Source organism: Clinocottus analis, unplaced genomic scaffold, assembly GCF_023055335.1.
Source record: "Clinocottus analis isolate CAN_PGR_092001 unplaced genomic scaffold, fCliAna1.0.p SCAF_27, whole genome shotgun sequence".
NCBI classification, from domain to species: domain Eukaryota; kingdom Metazoa; phylum Chordata; class Actinopteri; order Perciformes; family Cottidae; genus Clinocottus; species Clinocottus analis.
The window spans coordinates 1,507,034-1,529,147 of record NW_027176009.1 but is presented as its reverse complement, the minus strand read 5'-3'; the positions used below and the strand labels follow the sequence as shown (position 1 = coordinate 1,529,147).

The following is a 22,114-nucleotide window of genomic DNA, read 5'->3' as shown; positions in this document are numbered from 1 at the left end:
CACAGAGCTGTATAAATGTCTACCATCATTGTTTCATAACAGTATAAACTAGTACAACCAGTCACTATTCATAACAGAGTTGCTCCAGCGATGCAGAATCCTGCGGCAGCAACATTGGAAGACCACACAGCTCCAGGAAGCCCTCACTGCGTGTTTAAAACTGACAACTCTGCGCTCACAGCAGTGTCACACAGACACTGTTCATGTCTGTGCTACTTTTAGCCGAGGACTCAGAACGTCACAACAGATACATTTGACAGGTTGTGCATGAAATTATCTCAATCTCTCTAAACCACAGCCGCATGCTCTGCCGTTATTTGCTCTCAGAGGATTATTCAACACACTCTGCCGCATCAACAATTCAAATTAAATTGTCAAATGTATTGTATTTGGAAAACGTCCAAGGCCGGCCCAACGGGAATACACATAGAATAAAGGGTGAATAAATAAAAACATTATTAAACAGAAAAGTGTGGGAGGAGCAGATAGTGGGACATGAAACTTTATCCAAAACATTATTATAGATTGGACGTGATGACCTTTTTTGGCTGTTCCAACAATATTAACAAAAGGCTGTGAGAACATTTCTAAAGGATGTGAGACATCTCCAAAATTGTACATCGCCATTGACGACATCACATTAAGTAAATGCTATGAATAGTAACTCATTACATCCTTTTCCCAGCTCGGTAGGCAAAGACAGGTGTGTCTTTGAAATGGGAGACATTAGCAATTAAAGTGGCTGCCATGGATTGTGTGGAATAGCCTTCTAATGAATAATGGTAGGACAGATGAGTGTAAAACCACGACCCCGCTTACCAGCAGAGCGCTTAGATCCCGTCTTTGTGTGATTCTGATGAGACTTAAATGAATACATCAAGCGTTCAATTTGCTCTGCAGAGACAATTCAGTTACATCAGAAAACTCAATCCAAACTCGTGACTGTTTAAAAAGGGTAACAACACGAGGCCCACGCAGCAGACCACACACCACGGCAGGACTACATATTTGGATTGGGAGTGCCTTCCAAGTGTGTCGTAACTGTGATTTTATTTGTTTTTCCTTACAGGATAATGTTTAGCAGGAGAGGCTCTATCGATCTGCGCGCCAAAAGGGAAAAGCCTTTGCAGCTTGCTGAGCGCTGCTGGTCACAAGGCCAGCCATGCAGTTAGCGGTTGAACTCACTTCTCCGATAGCAGGGACCGACACGCATATAAACACACTCACATTCAGTTCAGCGTGTGTGCTGCCAAAGAGGAGCGGTAATGAGGCCTACCTGTGATCTGCAGCTTGTCCACAGTGACCTCACACTTGAGGAAAATACGCCCCAACCGCTCGGTGTAATCGGTTCCACACAGGCTGGGCACGTTCATAACACACTGATTGTGGACATTCATGTCACAGGCTGGAGGGACAGAGCGGAGGAGAAAGACATTAGTGAGGAGGTGTTTTACACAGAACAACATTAGCATCATGAACTTGATGCCAGCCAAACTGAGAGGCTCGGGGTTTTCTCAGAATTGACTGAATAACTGAACGTGTTGTAAAGAGCATTCCTACGACTGCTACTGTTTGTATGAAGTGTTCATGCATCTAACATTTCTTTTTGAAGTTTTAAAGTTAGGATCATGATTCACGATGTTAACAACATATCTGTGTTCACTAAAACAGCATATAATAAAAAGCAGTGTGTGCAGCCGCTTATGGCTTAATGTTCAAATACAACAAGCTGCTTTAAAAATGTCTATCTTTATCTACTGTATATTGGCAAACATGTCAATTACATTCCATGTATCATACATATTGGGCATAACACCAAGGTGGGGAGGGGGTTCGAAAGCTGCGTAAAGGAGGAGATAACAAGGTTATGACCCAGATTCAGCCCTGTGATGTCATGCATACATGTGTGTCAGCCAGCTGAACGACTCTGTCGTGGATTGGGAACAGTAACCGCTCGTTACGTCATCGGGCCACCAAGTCAGCAGGTAAGTGATTACTTATTTTAAAAAATGGCCATGCTGCTCCCGTATTCTTTATAACTATTTATTGTTTGTGCCCGAGTCACATGCCTCACCAGTGCTTGAAAATAATACAGTGCAATCTTTTAGTGGTGTGATTGATCTGCCGAAATAATTTGCAGCTCCACGTCTCTATTTATGTAGACCCTGGAGCAATCATTAGGCATATCTGGTGGTCTGTAGCAGGTGGAGGATAATATATTTAGGGGCTCATTAAGGCATTCAGACTAAGCCACTAACACAAGATTAAAGTAAAGACGAGGGAGGAAGGGTTATTAATAAAGATGGCCTATTCAGAGTGCGAGGAACATAGCTGCAGACCTAAAATAGATAAGGAGTCATCATAATGAGTGGAAGATAAGGAGGAGGGGGGATACACAGGCCTAACATATTCAGTGAGATGGAGCAATTTCAGGAGACTGATGTTGATAAAAATGTCTCTAAAAACAGAATATAAGTTGTGTACACAGCAAACCAATATCGCCCCCTGTATGTGATATTTATGCCTCATTGACCTGTCCTTCTTCCTGAGCATCAACGTGGGGGTCTCCACCACTTGATACACAGCAGTGACATTAGAAACTGACACTTATTCATTTCATACTGTAAGAAAATTGTAAAATGTGAAGCCTTTTAAATGCTAAATGGGAGGTCGCAGGTATCAAATGAAGTACTCACAGTCGCACTTCATGCCCTGGTGGATGAGACCGTACAGCAGAGAGCCACAGTGGTCACAGAAGGTGGGGCTCCCATAGGTGTGGATCTTGAACTTGTGCTTTGTTCTGGGATCCTAAAAAAATCAAAAGGCAAAAAGAGACATAAAAAGCCTGAAATTATGATATAACTGAAAAAAAACTATTAATGAATCAATAGCAGGTTAATTTTACAGCTCTTAGAGCACATGCTTTTGATTGTTATTTAAAACCTGGAGACCAGGAGGTAAAACACAGCTTCATAACAATGCATTGATTAACTTTCTTTTCTGCAGACGTTATTTATAGTTTCTTGTATGTTTTAGATATGTTTTGTTAATTTGAGTTATTTTACATTTGTAGCGCTGTCATCGTGTTTGAAACAATAAGAATGTATGATATGAAACTGAATCAAATGGCAGATAGACGTTTATACATCTTCTGAACAGGTTGGGGGAAAAAAATATCACTTTGTTTTATAGATATCTATCCTGAAAAAAAAATGACTTCAGCCAACTCCGGATGCACCCTCGAACGCTCACATATGTCATTGAAGGAAAATGAAAGTTGAAATCACCCTTCTGCCTCACAGGTTAGCATTGTGTGTCACGGAAATGAAAGTCACTCAGCAGGCCAACCATTGCTTGATTGCCAACTGACGGCAATCATCCCTTCTTTTCTTTTCTTATACAGCTCAAAGTATGAGCCAATCAATCCAGTAACCGCCTTCTACTGAACAATTGGTTTTGGGTTTGTCTTTCCATCTCCACTGACCAACTCAGTGAGGGAGAATGGAGTTGTTTGTACAGGCTTTGTATTAAATCCAAGAGCACCAAAAAATAATATTTAATGATTGCAATTACATGATTACATTGACTACCCCAATAGTGTTGTGGAAAATACTTAAATATTTTTGCTTGATTTTGATTACTCCATAGCAGCTGTTATGAACATGTATGTGTGTGTTGAGCAAATAATAGAGACGCTGCCTGTCTTATATACTGATGCGCTTTTGGATTTAATAAATGGTTTGTGCACATATGTGTAAACAGTCAACACAGCCATCACCATTGTCCTCCTATTATTGCAGGTCATTGCTTCAGGCTGTCCATTAAATACCCTATTAATAGGTGTGAAAAGCATTAGGGTTTATTGCAAAGTGCACTGTGCATGTGTGTGTGGGCCGTTGGGTAGTAAAGGAGCTGCTGGAGGCTGAATCATGTCTTTGTAAAGATAACACACTTGTTTTTGGCTTCTGCTACGACTGTTATAAATCAGCCTCTGTAATCTAGTCCAGTGATTTTAAACCACTGTCGCGGCACAACAGTGTGCCGTGAGAGATCGTCAGCTGTGCCGTGGGGAAATGTCCAATTTCAGTTAATCGGTCCCCAAAAATATTTAGTTGCCGCAAATAATTTGCCATTGTTGAGCGTCTGACCCTGCAATATTGTGGCTGCCCTTGTAATGAAATACTCTTCCATGCTAGCAGGTAGAGCAATAATTATCTACCATGTATGCTGTGTTATGCTACATTGTGACATTTTGTTACTTTTTCGGTGTGCCGTGGGATTTTTTTATTGTAGAAAATGAGTTGTGTGGTGGATGAGAAACACTGGTCTAGTCCAAAGCCAAATACCTTCGAAAAATAGGGAACTAGTTATTGACGAGGATAGCTAATATTATTATTATTATATTATTTTTTTCTAAGGCTTAAAATGGCTTAAAATCTTTTGTTGCAGTTTAACTCAGAGAGCCAACTCACAGTCAAGCTATCTGACTGCATCCTGGCTATTTTGACAACTTGCATAAATCCAATGGAGGATCCAATGTCTGAGTAAATGTCCTGTCGTAAGCCACATATGTATATGCATAAAGATATGCATTTTACAGTACATGTTCTAACAACAGCAAATGAACACAATTGATAAACACAGTATACAGACACTATTATGTGCACTGGACACAACAAACAACCCTTCTCTTGTGTTTCTTTTGCATTTGTTATTCTCAAGAATTTGCATGGGAAGATTCTTTCTCGTTTTTTCTAAATAGATGCAGAGTCCATGTTTTCTGGCCACTCAGTCTGCATCTGTTCGAAATTTGGCTACGTTGGATACTCAAAAAGAGGAAACAACAGAGTCAAATTCCTGAAATGTCAAAAAAAACGCAGAGACTGGAGAAGATAAAACATAGTTATAACAGGTCAAGTATTCAACTCTGCTGACTACAAGGGAAATTAAGGAATTACCTGCATTAAATAACCCGTGTTAATCTTTAACCATTAAGGGGTGTTTCTGTGGAGTGAGCAGAACCAACAGCCTGGCTTTAACTCAAAATAATCACTTCAGCAATCCTTCAGGATTTAAAAGTTAACATTTGTGAGCAGAGTCCTTAAAATGTGTCACTTTGTCCGTCTCTGCAGAACATTTAGAATAAAATAGTGTCAAAGTAAATAAATGGCACAGGGAGCAAACTCTACCTTAAGCAAATATCTGTGGGTGATAAGTGAAGCAGGAAGTTTTTGGTATAAACTGTTGAACAAGCAGAACCAGTTTCACCCAGTTTCATTCTGCTGTACACTGAGCAGAGAATGTCTGCATATGCAAACATACTGTATGTAGCGGGTCGTATCTGGATCCAAGTGCAACACACACGACTCCGAGGATTTTTGCCCATTTATTAGATTGTACGGAAAAAGCAGGAAGAGCACAGCAGAGTCAGGATCGCCAGAGTCCGGTCTGGTCAAACAGGGACATGCAGGGTGGCAACAGGAAACCAGTCCGTGAATGAGTGCCGAAGAGTTTGGCATGGATAAACCGAAAAACAATCTGGCAAGGTGTGTCTGGGAGGCAGGAGTCTATGTTGGGACTTGATTGGTGATCAGAGGGCAGATGAGTGAACAGGTGAAGGGAGTTAGACTGACGAGGAGGGCGTGGCTAAAGAAGAGCGTGAGGAAGGTGTGGAGCTGAACTGTGACACATACAGCATGAAGTGTATGCAGTATGTATGCATGGCGTAACGGCCCATATGGGAAATGTGACACTGTGTCACTTGACGGTAAGTGTTATATTAGCAATGCAATACAACGCCACTGCAGCACTTACGCTACACAGCGTAGGGTGCCTGTCACGTGCATGCATACATTCATTCATCACGTGCACTCAACCTGCGGCTTCTGAAGCCCTGCCTTCTGAAAACTGGAGGACTGCCACTTTTCCAAGTGCTTTCCTGCTCATTATCAAATTATGCTGTCCGGTAAATCTCTTACAGAGTTGGAATCTCTTTAAGTGGATTTGCATTGAGAACATTATCCAGACTAGTCAGTTTTTTTTCTTCTTCCTTTTCACTGCATCTATTTGTAAGAAGTCTTTGGGGAGTTTCAGGGGAAAACAGGAGAGTTTCATTCTCCCATTAAACACAGAAACTTGTATTTCGGTATCTTGAGAAACACAGCGTCAAATGAGAGATGAATGAAAAGAGCCTGACCCCGAATAAATCCTCAGTGAGTGGAGCCGCACGGCATATAAGTTGACAGTTTCACACGATGAGGAGCCACCGTGATCAATGTTGCCATTTGCCATTTCAGTCAGGTTGACACTGGCCTCAGGTCTAATGCAGCGGAGCCTCATTCTGGCTCCTCAGATCTTTCTTGCAATCTGCCATTTCCCTGCCTGTCAGTCTGCAAAGGCTTTGCACCTTTATAGGACAAAGAGAAACGCTTCCTTTGTTCGTCTTTTAGTTGCCGTAGACATACTTGAATACAAAATTGTAATGCCCTTTTAATAAACTCTAAGTAGCATGGAAGTCAAATATTGAAGAGTCAGTAAGTACTTCCACGCTTTCTTTTTCCAACAGACATGAAGGAATTGAAACATCATCTTAATAGACCTTTTTATAGCCAATGATGATTACGTCACGGTGTTAGCTGGGGGCAAAACAAGAAAAAGACTGGTGAACACTAATCAACCTCAGAGTAGTGGGCTTAAGTTACACATCGGAAATATCATCCTGCTGTGTCGTTGGGTGCCAGAATCGATATCACATACATTTGAGACGACAAACTGTTTCGAGGCACGAGAGAGTGTGAAGCGTTGCAGAGATGGAGCGATAATGTTGCTCATAGCTTAGTTTAGCATCCTGCTCACCTCCTCAGCCGTCACGGCAGAAGTTTAAACTTTTTATGATTGATGGAGAAAAATGTCTGCGGCGAAGCAATCCGCCGGCGGCATCAGTGGTCTGCTGATATGGTCCCGTTGGTCAATGGTAACGTGACACTCAAAGAGTGAGTGACTGTACATATCAAGAGAAACTTAGATTTTCTTTGACCATTCTAAAAAATAAATCATGAAAACTTGCTGGCCAGTGTTAAGTACTGTGTTCAGAATTATTCTGCCTTCCTTTACGCTCCACCTACAAAATAGCATAATCATGTTTGCTCACAGAAGAGGGCCTAAAGCACAGCTTGTAGTGGTGCAGTTGAAAACAAACCAGTAAGACTACACATTTACAAAATGGTTTTGAACACAGTATAAAGTAGATGTATATCACTAACTGTCACTATGGGCACAGTGGAGGCAGATGTATGCACCCATAATAAATAATAATGTAGTAAAACACTTTAAAATATGCCTTCATAAGTTATAATTGCTGATAAAAAAAAGTACATTAAATGAATGTGGACAACTACATTATAGTATGTAATAAACTGTTTGTTAAATGTTTGTATACCGCTTGAAGTAAAGTGTGACTTTCAAAGTAAACATTTCACAATCTCAGAGAACATATTCGGCTCTTGAGTTTGTGATTTCTAAGAATTGCACAGCAACATGTCTCGTTTCAAGCTAAAGCCTTCTGACACGAGCACTTGGTCTGATGCTGACGTTGAAGATGTTCATCATCTTAAGTGACTTTAAACTTCTTCATCACATGTGCCAGTGCGAACACACAGTAGATGCAGAAGTAACACCTCACAGTTTGAATTCATTAAACTGGGGTGTAAAAGAAAACATATATGCAGGGACTCGCTTAGACAGCAGGCCTAAAAACCTCTCATCAATCTCAATCGTACTGTAACTGGTATTCTCTTAGAAGTGGCCGCTACAATAGCAACATATTTCTCCTTTTTGTCAAATTATCAATTTCTTGTAGACAGAGGGCACAATCGCATACAATACACGTCGTCCAATCAGCAGCCCCGACAGGCCTTCAGTCAGTCAGTGTGTCAGTAAAGGACAGTGGAGAAAACAAGACAGGTAGACAGACAGACAGTGCTGAGAAAGAGGCTGTGCCAGCAGCACTTACTCATGTCAACCCACACACAGCTGATCCTAAAGGATTATCCTCTTGCACCCCCCCGCCCGCTTTGTTTTCTCCATCTACATGAATGAACAATGGGAACTAAGAGCCACATTCAGCTGTTGATGGATCATGTATTTTTATCAAATCAGCTTTTGATGGCTGAAACATGACTTATATGTTCCCAGATAATGAAAAAAAAAAACTCTCAACAAAAGAGACAGAGACACAAGGAGGAAATGATAACAGGCCAACAAAGGTGACGGCGGTAAATCAGAAGAAGAAAAAAATCAAGTCCCCTGAGAGCTGCTTGAAATGTGATGACCTCCTTCTACTTGTCTATTAAAAGCGATTTTTGTCATCTGATTATGATGGGCCACATGTTGCCAAGTCCGTATGCTCCAAGATCGGATCTCAGTCGCAATGGGCAGTGCGATTAACCAGACCACAAATGCCGATGTGGCCGGGACCGCATTAAGTTCTGATCCCTGTGGGGTACAGCAATAGGGGCAACATTTTGACAATTTTTCAACCGACCCCATCATCTTGAAGAATTTAAAGGATATGAAATATGTTAATCCACAATGTTATAGGTGACCACCAAATATAGCCTATCACGGTCAAATCAGGGAAAGGGACACAGTGGAGTTCAAACCTGGCACATCCGATCACAGAGTGGCATTGAAATGACGAGCGTGTAACCACAAATACCAGAAATATGAAACTAGTGGCGTTACAGGAGAAGTCAAGATCAATGTCCATTGATTAATGACCAATGTTCTTTGGATTCAACCTCATTACCTCACTACAACATTTGATGGTAATCCATCAAATAGTTGTTAACCTATTTCAGTCTGGACCAAGGAGGTGGGCCAACATAGCCACCTATAAACTCAATGACACTCAGCTCACAAAGAATAGTGAGGCTGTTTTTTTGGCTGCAGTTGCTAATTGTTAATCATTGTTGATCCATATTGTTTTTTGATGATAGCAGCTGGTCTCCAAAGCTCCAAACTTTCTTTTTTTTTGGCCATACCGATCATGGACCAACAGTGGTCTGTTTCACCACTAGTGGTGGCTAATCCTTAAATACACTATAAACAGATTATTTTTTTTTACATCATAAATTACTTAAATTAATAATTAATCATGCAAGTATCACTTGCTGATTCTCAACCACGTGTAGCTCACCTCTCAAAATGGACATCCAGTCTGGCAGGTGTAACGTGCCAGCTATGATTTAAAGATGCACCAGGGCAAGCTGTAATGTGCAGAACATGAGACCTGTAAATGAATGCACCCAACTCCGCATCACTGAGCACACTAGGTTGTCCATTAACACATCCTTTCTGTGAGCTGTGGGACAGCAGGGTTAACCCCTGTGGCTTTCATCCCCCATTACAGCCTAATTTGGTCTTAATGGGACACTCAAGGCGGACCGGGTGGCTGTGCCTGAGCAGAACAGCAGGGGAAGCAGAGTGCTACGCCAAAAGCAATGATAAAGTCAATCACAAGGCTCAACACAAGAAGGCTGTAGTGGCAAAACAAAGCCAGGGGCTGCTACATGTTGACTGGATGATGCAGCAAGGAGGTTGCCCTTCAACTACTGGTAATAAGAGAGCCAACAGGATTGCCCAGATGTCACATGCAAAGACGATGAGCAATTGAAATTGTGTTGTACAATTGTGTTGAATACTATCTAAATTTTTCTCAATGAATAGTTTGAGCTGGCATGAGTGCATCAGTATGCATTGTATCCAGTTGCTACAAACAAGGATGGTGACAATGGATTATAGGTGCAATGATGGTGACTACAACCTTCAGGAGAATAATAAGGAGGAAACAGACACAGATGTTTTCCTTCAATTTGTGGCAGCAGAGCTTTCTTCGACACTGTGCTTTTATACAAATAAACAATGACGGGCACCTAAACTAAGCTTACCCACTTCTTAAATTGGCACTGTTCTTTCCAGTTTTTCTTTTTTCCCCTTTGTAATCTTTCCAGTTGTGAGATATCTATTATTCCTACTTCAGCGTCAACAAAGATCAAGCCAACAAAAACCTCCTAATGATCAATTGCAAAAGCAATCAATGCAGAATACTCACATGGAAACGTAAATTAGAGTTACGTATTATCATTCAATAACCACGGAGCATATTTGACTTTATGTACTTCCTATAGTTACTGTAGCATTTGCCCCAAACTAATCAAACTAAGTTTATTTTCACCAGAAGCAACAGATCAAAAACAAACACAGGGCAGAAGGCTGATCAAAAGACTGGAGCAACCAGGAGATAGTGATGAAAACAGAAGCACAGGGGGTCAGCACAGTGATGACGGCTAATTAGCCAGACTCTCCAACCCAGTTTAATTAGGAAACAGGACGCCAACCAGCCCCTGTTATTGAACAGCTTGGCAGGGAGAAGCTGAGCAGGGCCTTCCCAGCAGAAGGGGGAAAGGAGGGCAGAGGTGGATGATGTGAAAGGCTAGGTCACCCTCCATCCTGCAGTCAGTCAGGCGAATAGAATATACGCTCATTTCAAATAGGGCTGCACCTTCTAAGTCGATTCGTCGACTTAGACTTCTTTAGTCGTTCTGTCTTTTCGGTTACTTTGATGCTGAATGACTTTTGAGCACATCACTGGTAAACACAACATTTAAAGTGAAGCTTTTCTTTGTTTGCTATACCAGATTTTTTCATTAAATCAATGAATTGATTGTCAACCAAACCGCATGAGTGTTATTTGACGAAGAATGCCTTTGGTCAAGGAAAGCCCCGAATTCAAATCTTAATAATTCATTTGACTTGACACCCTGGTGGGCACTGGATCTTGTTGAGCTTTTCATACATCACAAAGTCCAGTTAATTACTTGCAACTTCTTAAGAAAAGACGTATGAAACATGTTAGAGGCAGACAGAAGCATTGTGTAACAACACAAAAAAAAAACAACACAAAAATAATGTGGACAAAGATGCAACTATTTAGAACAGACATAATTGTGCTGCAGCGACAATTTCACTTTGAAGTCATGTAAACCAGACAGTGTGACATCTGCAGGCTAAATTGGGAGGGAGCTTGGTTTGTAATGTACATGAATATGTATTGCATGTATGCAATATTCAGGCAGCGACATTAGACAGTGTTAAGCCACACTACAAGAACAAAAAGAATGTGCATATTCTCATCACAATGGCTTTTAAAGGTCATTACCAGTACTAAACAAATAGATGAATTCATGTATTGAATCATTTCTATAAAAAAGGCTCATAGTGGGTTAACATCATGTATAGTTGGTGGGGAAATAACATATGGGCTGTGAAGCTGATGCAGTGGAACAAATGTATTACAGAACCTCATCACAATATAAAAAGGTGTCTTGAACACTGAAGCGGCTTAACACTTAAACTAAGAAACAACTCTACAAACATAATGTATGTTATTTATAACATAATAAGGAAAATGTTAAAAATATTCTACATCTGCAACTGGTTGTGTTGGATGTTGGATGAGCAGCATAGCACACTATAGATGTGTGGTACAGATAGAAGGATGTTGTGAAGCTGCAGACCTGTGCTTTTCTCTTAAAAAAAACTGATCAGAAAAATTAAAGCTATAAACATGGAGCCATTGGTGGCAAAATAAAAGTCAATGTCATCAATTTTCCTTTGCTTCTCCCTCCATTTGATCCGCCCAACCACCTATCATACAGTGGCATACAATTATCCATTAACCCTATCAAGAATTCTATCTAATCTCAGCATGAGTAAATGTCAAGGTTGTGTGTTTGGTGCTGCTGCCCGACAAAGAAAAGACAGTCAGCAGGTTTTTTCATGCACACGATAATCCAGGTTACTCTGAGAACTCGGATAACGAGGCAACACTGCTTTCATAGCAACAGTTTCCCTATCTGGAGGGTTTATCATGCACTTTCACACTACACATGTGAAAAGCCAATTAGAAACCTACATATACATGTGGAGGACCAAGGATTGGCTTTCTCCAGGCAGGAGAAACACTTAAGTGCATGAAAGACTGTGACCTTTTCAACCCATTCCAACGGATACTACCCACATCTACTTGTGAACTAACAAGACAAGGGCTGCAGTCCATACTGTGAAGGGTAACACATCATAATTACCCCCCAATCAGCTTCATGGAGTTAAATAGGAGCCATTCAGATTTTTTTTAAAAAGACAACACTGACGATTCTATTTCAGGGATTTCAATGGATGGATGTCTTTGGAATGAGTCAAGTGTAGCAATCATCAAAGAGGCTGGTCGCTAATACAGTCAACCTGCCTCCCACAGAGTCGAAAGAGATCCACCTGGTGTGACATTTGCAGCCAGAGAGAAAGAAAGAGAAAGAGAGAGAGAGAGAGAAAGTGTGTGTATGTGTGTGTGTGTGTGTGTGTGTGTGTGTGTGTGTGTGTGTGTGTGTGTGTGTGTGTGTGTGTGTGTGTGTGTGTGTGTGTGTGTGTGTGTGTGTGTGAAATGAGACACACTTATCATCCCTTCATCTTTGTCATTTCCTCCATTCACTTATCTCTTTGACCCATCCGTTCCCTCCAGGACTGAGGAAAAGGTTGTACCAGTGATGCTTGCCGGTGAACACTTTCCTTAATATCAAGCGCCAGACAAGACTAAAACTAAACTCCCCTCTGAATTCTCTCACCGTTCTTTACCCATCACCCCTCACTGTGAGGTGACATTTAAAATGGAGGTGGCAGGAGGCTCCTCACTGTACCAGTTTTTGAGTCATCCTCTCTTGTGGTTAACTGGTGTGCTTATGCAAGAAAACGGGGACAGGCTCAGCAGGGTGGTTTTCAGGTCAATTAAAGGTGAGGCCTTTTTTTTTGACAAGAGCTGTACATGTGGCTGCTCAATTATATGTGTTGAGGACGTGATTGAGCAGTCTAACAACGATTTTAAATGAGCTATTTTTAGTTGAGTTATGTTGATTATCTACTACTACTCGTATTAGATATTTCTCAAGTACGTGCAGTTAGAGTCATTGTCCAAACTCCTTCACATGGCACTAATGACACCCTGACAATGTGTTGAACCAAGCAAGCACTCTGTCTCACTGCGTCACCCAATCCTGTCGCTGTTATTAAATTGTCAACTTCTAATTATATCTTACATCATATTAATCACATTTCCCTTCTCCCATCAAACCCTGTTGTGCTAGAAAAACGGTGGCACTCAAACATTACAGGCTCTCATGAATGGACACACGCAGGCGCATTCATGATGAAGCATTGTGGCATGTAAAATAGAGATGTAATGACTCCATCAACAGCCGCTAGCCATCACTTTATTCCCCTTCGACACACAGGCGCAAACACACACATTGCTGCCGGCTACTTTCTTGTGAATATCCTTGTCTTGGACCACAGCTACAGGACTGTGGTTACTAAGTTGAGGATAGGCTTTGAAGACAACAAAATAGAGCGATCATTTATCCAAACATGAGGTGTTGGGCTAGGCAAGGTGACTATTTTTAGCATACAAATCACCACCCTGATTCCTCTTGGCCTTTCACTAAGCTGCTGAGTGCTGAGAGGGAGGGCAGGTTGCCACCACAGTTCACAGGGGGGTTTCCTTGCAGTGTTGTATCTGTTAACACATCTGTCTGCGAGCAGAGCGAGAGATAATAGCTGACATTTTTAACCATTGTCAGGGCCCAAGTTGCCCTTTCGGATGACTTTGTATAAATAAATGCCATCCATCGCAGTGCTGTTCTGTGGAGCTTGGGTGCTCTTGTTCCTTGACAATATGTAAAAATTGGTTCAGGAGCGCGTGCATTTGACTTATCATGTATGCCTGACAAAGCCTGCGGCAAAACTTTGTGTCATTAAGTTTTTGGGAACTATGAACACATTGAGCAGGGTTGTGTACACTCATTTGTCTAAACCTACACAATCTGGCGAAGATGTTTCGAGTTCAAACATGACATTTGTTCCAAAATGTGGTCTGTCATTAGAACTCCCAAGAATCAATTTAGACAACAAAGTCAAGTCAGCACAAATAAAACAAATGTTGTGACTTTTTTTGAATAACACATTCTTTTCTGAAAGGATCAAATCCGCACGTATTTCATTCATTTCACACAGTCTGGATCACATTTGAAGTATTTGGAACCTAATCCAAATAAATAATCCCAAATAAATGAAATACAATAAATTTCCCTCTGGTCAGACTGTAGTTGGGGTGACCCACTTTTGCATCCAGTTGGTAGCAAATTTGCATTGGATCCCTTCAATAATGGCTGTCAGTCAACTCTCTCAATGTCAAGAAGCTTCTTGCCTCTGAGTCAAGGCTGAGGTGTTTCTCTTCAGTTTACACCTCAATGAGAGAGAATCTGCATTTTAACTACAAATAATTGAAAAGCTTTAAAGGAAATTGCCGTACAAAGTGACTCAAAAAAGTGTTTGAAGTAGAACTCGAGCACGTGCGCCCCAAACAAGTGAGAAATAATAACACCTCGTGCTGATGAAAACACCCAGTATGTTGCCCCCACTTAATAATAGCATCCTTAACTCCCGCTGTGGCAAGCGGGCCTTCATGAACCCCCCGCTGCAAAGTAGACCTGTTTGTTTTGTATTATTTTTAGAAAATACAGACCCACAGTAACACATACAAATGTGAACAATGAGGAGGAGAATTATTATCATTTCCAGCTGTTCACCAGAGAGCATTTCCAAGTGAAAGTTGTTCACACAAGAACAGCTTCACAATAACTCGAGGCTGTGACAAACAGTATTCAAGTCGACGCGTCTTTCCGTTTCATTGGCGTGGTTTATGTATAAATGGACCATTTAGAGGAAAGCACCGCGTGAGACAGGCTGAACTCAGTGTTATGCTCTTTGAACGAACCCTCGTGTTTGCCTGTGCACAGCTGGAAAGGATTCCGCTCCCAGGTAATACGAGACATGTTCATTTGCAGCCGCTGGTTCATTAGCATATCCACGCAACACAAGTGCAGTGAGTGACATCCACAAGGCCAGGAGAGGACCACGGGGTTTGTCACAGCCGTCACATCACCTGGAAAATGACTGCACTATCTACTATTCCAACCTTTACTCCAGCGCGGAGACAGGGAGTAAAAAAAACATGGGGAAAACAGATCAAATGAAAACAAGGACCCGCTGTGCGGTATGGCCAAAATGTCCTATTGCGGTACTTTGTAATATTCTGACAGTTCCACGGTATTTTTTTTTCACCACCAGCCAACCACACTGTAGTATAGTAAGCTAGCCATGATAAGCAGTACCAATAGCTGTTAATGACGTTATTATTTTACATATTTATGAAACTGGTATACCGGTTCAGCCGGTATACCACACAGCCCAGGACGTAGGCCTTTTAACAGGAGTTTAATAATTAAAATAAATTCACAAGATGTGTGTGGAAAAAAAGTTATTTTTAATGACTTGCCAGTCTTTTTCCACTGTAATGAGCCGGTAGACGGGGGCAGTGGCTCGGCTGTTCATCTCTGCCCTCTGTGGTTTGGAATGCAGAAAAATTAATAGAAGTATCTTGTGTCCATGCCATGTGTTTGGGGATTAAATTATGGACTGGAGGAATCACGCCACAAAGCATCAAGAAGCGCAGTCAATTTGACAAACATACTGTAGCGCCTGGTGTGTGTTCAAAGAGCCTCATGAGGAGAGGAGAGGCAGAAGGAAAGATTCTCATATTTATCTGTAATAATGGCCGAGATTAAGTGCTACTCCAGACATCACAAGGGATCGAAAACATAATCTGACAAATAGAAAATGTGTAGAAAATACAATAGGCCAACTCACTCCTCTTTCTATTTACAGAAGTCAGGCTCAGGTCTGACTGAGGGAGAAAGAGCTTGTTTCAGGAAATTCTCTGAAGACAGCAGTGGAACGTGGTCCGAAACAAAACATGACACCCGACAAGTGATTTAGTAATCTACCATATGAAGCGTTATGACGTTGGTCAGCGTTCCTTCAAATCATGCTGTCAACGAGAAATTAATTTGATGAAAGTAATAAATCCCAGCCGGACAATAATAGACTTGATTCAGTACATTTTGTTCTAATACAACACATGTCTGCAGGATCACAAATCAAGCAATCATCACAGAAGTGTGCGGCCGGTCAATGTTAGGTTGGTAATTCACCTTTTCTCACTGGTGTAACACCAGTGTCCCAGTAAGAGACCAAAGTTGGTTCAATAACTGCCAGAAACTTGGCGAACTGGCAACATGTTGGAAACACAGCAAGATAAACACTTCCCAGTTTCTGAGCAACTGTTTGCTTGGTGAAAGCTTGTTTGTCCTTACCTGTTGCAATGCAGGTAAAACTATTAACACCTGCAATGAATAACAAACACAAGAGAAATCTAAGTCTCTTGAGATACAGAAAGAGAGGGCGAGTAGCAGGCTGGCTCATCTGTAACTCGTATCATTCTATTTCTGGGGTTCAGCTTCAGGACTCGCTGGTCTACGCAAGGTCAAGTTTAGACTTCAGACCCTCTCGGGCTTTTGTCTCCAGCGCTTTAGTGTGCACTGACATGCAGGACAATTATAGCACATGGCCTTGTGGAATCAGGAAGCGTATCTTTATTGACTTCATCGAAAATCACAGACAGCCAAAGAAATCGATAAAAAAAAACCTTAAACATGCAAAACCAGTATATATATATGCAAAACCAGTAGATTGAGACAAATGGCACAGATGATGAGGTTTTGTAGCTTGCTGGCAGACGCTGGTGAGCAACTCCTTAGTTGTCCTGCGGCAACTTTGACACCGAGTCGATTCGGGGTCAAGAGCAGCTCCAACTCTCCCATGCGTTGGTCATTAGTAATACTTAACATGGTTGGAGCAAGACGGGCTACGTACATGCTGTAAACAAACCTCGGAGGGACTGATGGAATGTGTGTGTGTGTGTGTGTGTGTGTGTGTGTGTGTGTGTGTGTGTGTGTGTGTGTGTGTACTAAATATTGTGTGCACTGCAAACTTCTGCATGTTAGTTTGTGTATATGCATAATTGGGTCATTGTTTGTTTGTGAGTTTGTGCGTGTGTGCGTGTGTGTGTGTGTGTGTATGTGTGTGTGTGTGTGCGTGATACACTGGTTCCCATCATACGGCACAAACAGGGACATGTTCGTTTAGTCTTGAGAGGCCCAGTGCATTCTGGGTTCACAGATATTAATCTGTAGTGGGGAAACATCCATTTCCCCTAAACATGCCTTGAATCCTTATGGCAGGCTGGAGATTTGTTGACACACAGTCAGACGATCCCCAGTGGGTGGGAAGTTGCTTTAAATTGCTCATTACAGGTAGAATTACAGAGCATTAATAGCTGCATTGAACGGGTCCTTCAAGTCAGGAACACATCAGTGGGAGGGAGAACAATTCTGCCCTGTGCTGTGCCGGGTTGATCAAATTACAATAAAACTGTCAAACAGTGCTTTGTGTGTCCAGAATCCTCCGAGAAATCGCCAATAGTACTCTGAGAAACTGTACTTCTGGCTGATATCGCCTGAACGTGAGTGTGAAATGGCAGCTTTAGAAAGATTCCCTCTGATTCTGGTCTGAAGCTGGCAAATGATCCTGCCACAGAGCCACCAGAGAGACTTTCAAAGAGGCTCTCAGGCACAAATGATGGTCACTTCACACAGTCCATCCATTTCTTTAGTTTTACGGAACCTCCAAGGTCGCAGCATTAATACATGTGTATCCAGGCCATACCTTTGGAGCTTTCACTTATTAATGGATGTACAGTACATATATCACAGGGCCAAGTGTTTGAAATATGCCTCAAACCTCAGTCTTTTCGTCTTGGGCTGTGTATTACCCCCCAGAATAGACTTAGGTGCCTGGATATACTGAAGTATGAAGCTTCAGACAAATGCAAAGTTTCAGATATCATCACTTTGATCGCCTCACTGGCTGTTAGGTTAGTCGACAGAAAAGGCCAGTGTCTCTTTCGACAGTGTGCTAATGAAAGGTGGATGAGGAAAACTGCAGGCACCGAGGATGACAAACCTGCCCTATTGGCAGCGAAGAACGAGGCACAGCATCTGTTTGCTTGCCTCTCGCCACGTAAACTAGAAGCTCTCTAGTTAATATGCGTGTGTAAATGAGTGGAAGGTCGGGAGCCGCAAACCTATTCACCCTTATGCCATTGTACATCATTTCACATAACATACTTTTGTTTCTTGCAGTCTGCTCTTCTTCTGTTTTGTCTCTGTGTTTCTTTCCAGAACAAAAACTGTGTTGGTGCTCAAGAAGATTGAACAAAGCAAATAAGTAGGTAGATGTTATGCACTACAAGAGTGTTGGAAGGTCAAGCTAAAGAGAACAAAAGTTGTTGTTGAGGCCATGGAGATTTTACCCTTCAAAGACACCCATTAAATTATTCTCCAGTGGGAAGCTTTTCACCAGCGAGTGTTTCAGCAGCTCCCAGTGCACCCACTCATCCTCTCTCCTCCAACACGTACACACACACACACACACTTCTGTAACGTCTCTCCCCCAGCAAAGCCTTGATCAAACCACATTTCAGACACGCATGTCACAGACCATTAGCAAGGGAGACTCAAGCTCTGTTAGTGTTCATTAGGATCCCAGAGCATATAAATACCATCAGCCGGCAGCTCAGGGGACTCTCCGTCAGCAATAAGTCAATAAGTCAATAATGATAATCACTGGGAGCGCTGACATATTTCTGAAGAACAGATGTAATATGAAGTATTTTTTTTAAAAGGCTCCCAATAACTCCTGCAATGTGTAGTACCAATTTCTATTGCACACTGTTCTTTTTTGGGGGGGACTTGGTTTGAATTTTTCTGATATTAATTATTGATACATATTTTTCCTCTGAGGGAGTCAAGCCATTTATTGTACATCCATGCACTAATGAGAATCTGGCTGGATGACAGCAGCTCATACGTCATTTGAGTGAGCTGCCCACAATGGTGCTAATAATAACAACAACAATGTGACTGCGACCATACAAAACACAGTATTTAAAGGTGACTCTCATCAACTAAACCTAACTGAATCAAGCTGCTGACATGGATCCTGTCTGCGCAGATGTGAAGATAAAGGCGTTGTGCAGGCGACGTAAGAAATCAGTCATCATTATTGTTCAGGTGCCGAGGGAAAATTCTGAACAAAGACCTTTTTTTTTCCAGCAGTCAAGTCATTCAACCAGCTTTATAAGGACTTCCAAAGCCAGAGCTCTCAGGGGGGTTGTGTTGTGTAGCTGTGTCACAAGAGCAATGACCCAATTGTTTTCACTGTGAATCTCTAGGAGACAATTCAAGAAACCCGTAATGATTCAAAGTCCGACGGTCAATTTACTGTTCATGTCATCATCTTTTTAATGTGTGTCTGTCACAAAGCATGGGAACTCAATACAACATCTATTTGTGTATGTCTGTGGCTGCTATTTAAACTTTAAGCGTGCCACTGAAAGCTATACGCATTGTAACTTTTACATATCATCTACACACAAGTGGGTGTATAAAGTAGGTTTTAAGGAAGCTCTTTTAAGACTCCACAGTTGTTTGAATTAGCCTGTGTCCCCTTAGGAGACTTGGTCCCCTCAGGGCCTCAGATGAGAACATTTTTGATCCCGGTCTGATCACGTATGAAAAAGCCACAAACATCTTTTATTACCAACAGGCCTTTTGTCTCAGCGCAGAGGAAAAAGACCCACTTTGGGGAAATGGTTTGTATATATTAGTGATCTCCATGTTGTAGCCTTAAATACTTTTTGTTCATAAAAAGAATGTGTTGTCCAACAGATGCAGTTTCAGAGCATCTACAGTGATCATCAGGAAGGGTGTTTCAGGGTGCATTACAGTTCAAATGTATGCAGTGCTTCGTGTTCTCGTGCTTTATTATCGAGAAAATATATCTCTTCTCCATTTCCTTCTCCTCCCACTTCTTCCCTTTCCTAAATGCTTCTCCTCTTGTTTGGTCTCCAGTCTATCACCACTGTAGATCATAATGACCGTAATGGGTCACATCTCTGAACGTGAAGGATCTTCTCCTTCCCCCTTGACTTCTCAGCTGCCGTGTGCTCTTTGAGCAACTGGTGTTCATCCGAATAACAAGCTTTACACACTAAAAGAATACAGCTCGGTGAAAGAGACAGGCTATGTGAGCAGAGGACATGCGTTTATCCCCGGTTGAAGGACGTGAGTATCTGCTGTGTGTGTGTGTGTGTGTCTCTTCTCATGTGAGCTACCAGGCAAAGAGATAAGCCTATCTGGCACTTCTCACTGTGCGATTTTATGTCTTGTGTGTTTGTGCCTACAATGATCTCATTTAGCTGAAACAGTGCACCCTGACAGGGCTCCTGCACGATATGTCACCCCTCACACAACCAAAATAAAATCAGCGCTCTAAGCGGATTTATGGCGCATAGGGTTTCTTTGCTACCACGCTTCCTTGGAAGCAGTTCGTGTGCCAAGTCTCCTATAGGGTGTGTGCTAAAGGCATGTGCAGGGCTTCGACCCGGTAATGGGTGGAAGACACTTATACAAAGGTCATTGGTTACAACACACAGGCCTACGCAGCTAGATTTACACACAGGCAAGCAAATATTGAATACCTATGGATATATACATACATGAGTAACGGAGGTAGACATTCACAAAATACTTTTGGTGGATTTGGTGTCATTTCGAGATCTACATTTATGAATTTATTACATTTTTATTATTTATAAAATGTCTTTTCTTCTTTCTAATATTTACAAAAATAAAAAAACATGACATTCAGTATAGATTCCACACGTTTTTACCATCTGCAGCATAGTTTGATAAACATGGTCTGCACAGGTATTGCTTCATTTTTGTGAGTGAAGCTCAAAAACTCAGATATTTATCAAACAATGTGGTGGTGGTGGTGGGGGGATACACAAAGATGTCTGAAAAGGTTTCTTTTACACTTCTTTGTACTAGGGCTGGGCCGCATGGTGCAACCATGACAAGGTGTTAGGTTGATTAGGTTTTAGATCCCACGCTTCTGGGCCAGAACAGGCCTGTTCCATAGACAGGGCCAACACCTTCGCTGGAAGGAAATGGACTAAAAATACAGATGTAAGGTCCCATTGCCTTTGACAACACAAGATGCCTGTGGCAGAGATGATGTAATTTAGCCCCACTCAAGTTTAATCTTGTTTTCATTTCCCATGAAGAGTCCTTGTAATGAGCCGGTGTGCTTCCCAGGCCTCGTCCCCAGAACACTTATTTCTCCCAGACCTGCTGGAGTCTGCCAATACCATCTCCTCTTCTGTGATTTACCCTTTTAAAGAGTATTACCACCGCTGCCTACAGCATTACTCAGGAATAATACACATTTGATTTATCTCAGATAAGCTGAAGGCCTGCTTATAACTACAGATGTTCAGAAACCATTTGGTCCTTTCTGATACCGATTCCATATACCTGAATCTGGATAAAGGCCAAAACTGAGTACCGTATAGTATATGACGAGGATGATGATGGAAGTAACTAACAGGCGAGTCATCTCGCGTCTTTCTCACCTCTGTTGAGAGCTGCATATGTGCAGTACCAAGCGAGCAGATATACAGATCGGGTAGTGAGTGACACGTGTTTCTGTTGTTCCAGCGTAGTGTAAATGAGGACATCGGATCTGTGCAGAGACTCGCAAACCTGATCCCTCATTTTAGGCTGTATGAGAGGCATTTCCCCTACTGGAACTGGTATCAGAACAACTCTACTTATACCTTCTGACTGCATCCTTTCAACTGAGTGATGAAGGCTGTCGTTTTTATTCCAGTTTAATGGTAGAAATTGGGAAGAAGAAGAGTATTTTTTGGGGTGTTTGTTTGAGGTCTACCAGGCAGCCACGTCACCCTTTATGTAAATGTCCAAGCAGAGGAGACAACCAGGAGAAAGGGCAGTGTGGTACCGCTCAACTCTGTTCCTCTGTCACAGATATTAGTGCCCTGAGCAGTCCTGAGCGATTGTCTAGATATACGTGTACCTGTGTGTGTGTGTGTGTGTGTGTGTGTGTGTGTGTGTGTGTGTGTGTGTGTGTGTGTGTGTGTGTGTGTGTGAGTGTGTGTGTGTGTGTGTGAGTGTGATCAGAG

At 41.9% G+C, this 22,114-nt stretch overlaps 1 protein-coding gene across 5 annotated transcripts in view; it reads right to left on the bottom strand.

Moving 5' to 3' along the window:
• LOC137795281 (protein kinase C alpha type-like) overlaps window positions 1-22,114 on the bottom strand; it is a 127,404-nt gene that overhangs the window by 55,755 nt on the left and 49,535 nt on the right. For all 5 annotated transcript variants that reach the window (XM_068592660.1, XM_068592661.1, XM_068592664.1 and 2 more), the window contains exons 4-5: window positions 2,697-2,808; window positions 1,277-1,405 (exon numbers count right to left, since the gene is read on the bottom strand). In XM_068592660.1, the coding sequence (XP_068448761.1) occupies window positions 1,277-1,405; window positions 2,697-2,808 (241 nt within the window). The remainder of the gene's footprint in view (window positions 1-1,276; window positions 1,406-2,696; window positions 2,809-22,114) is intronic.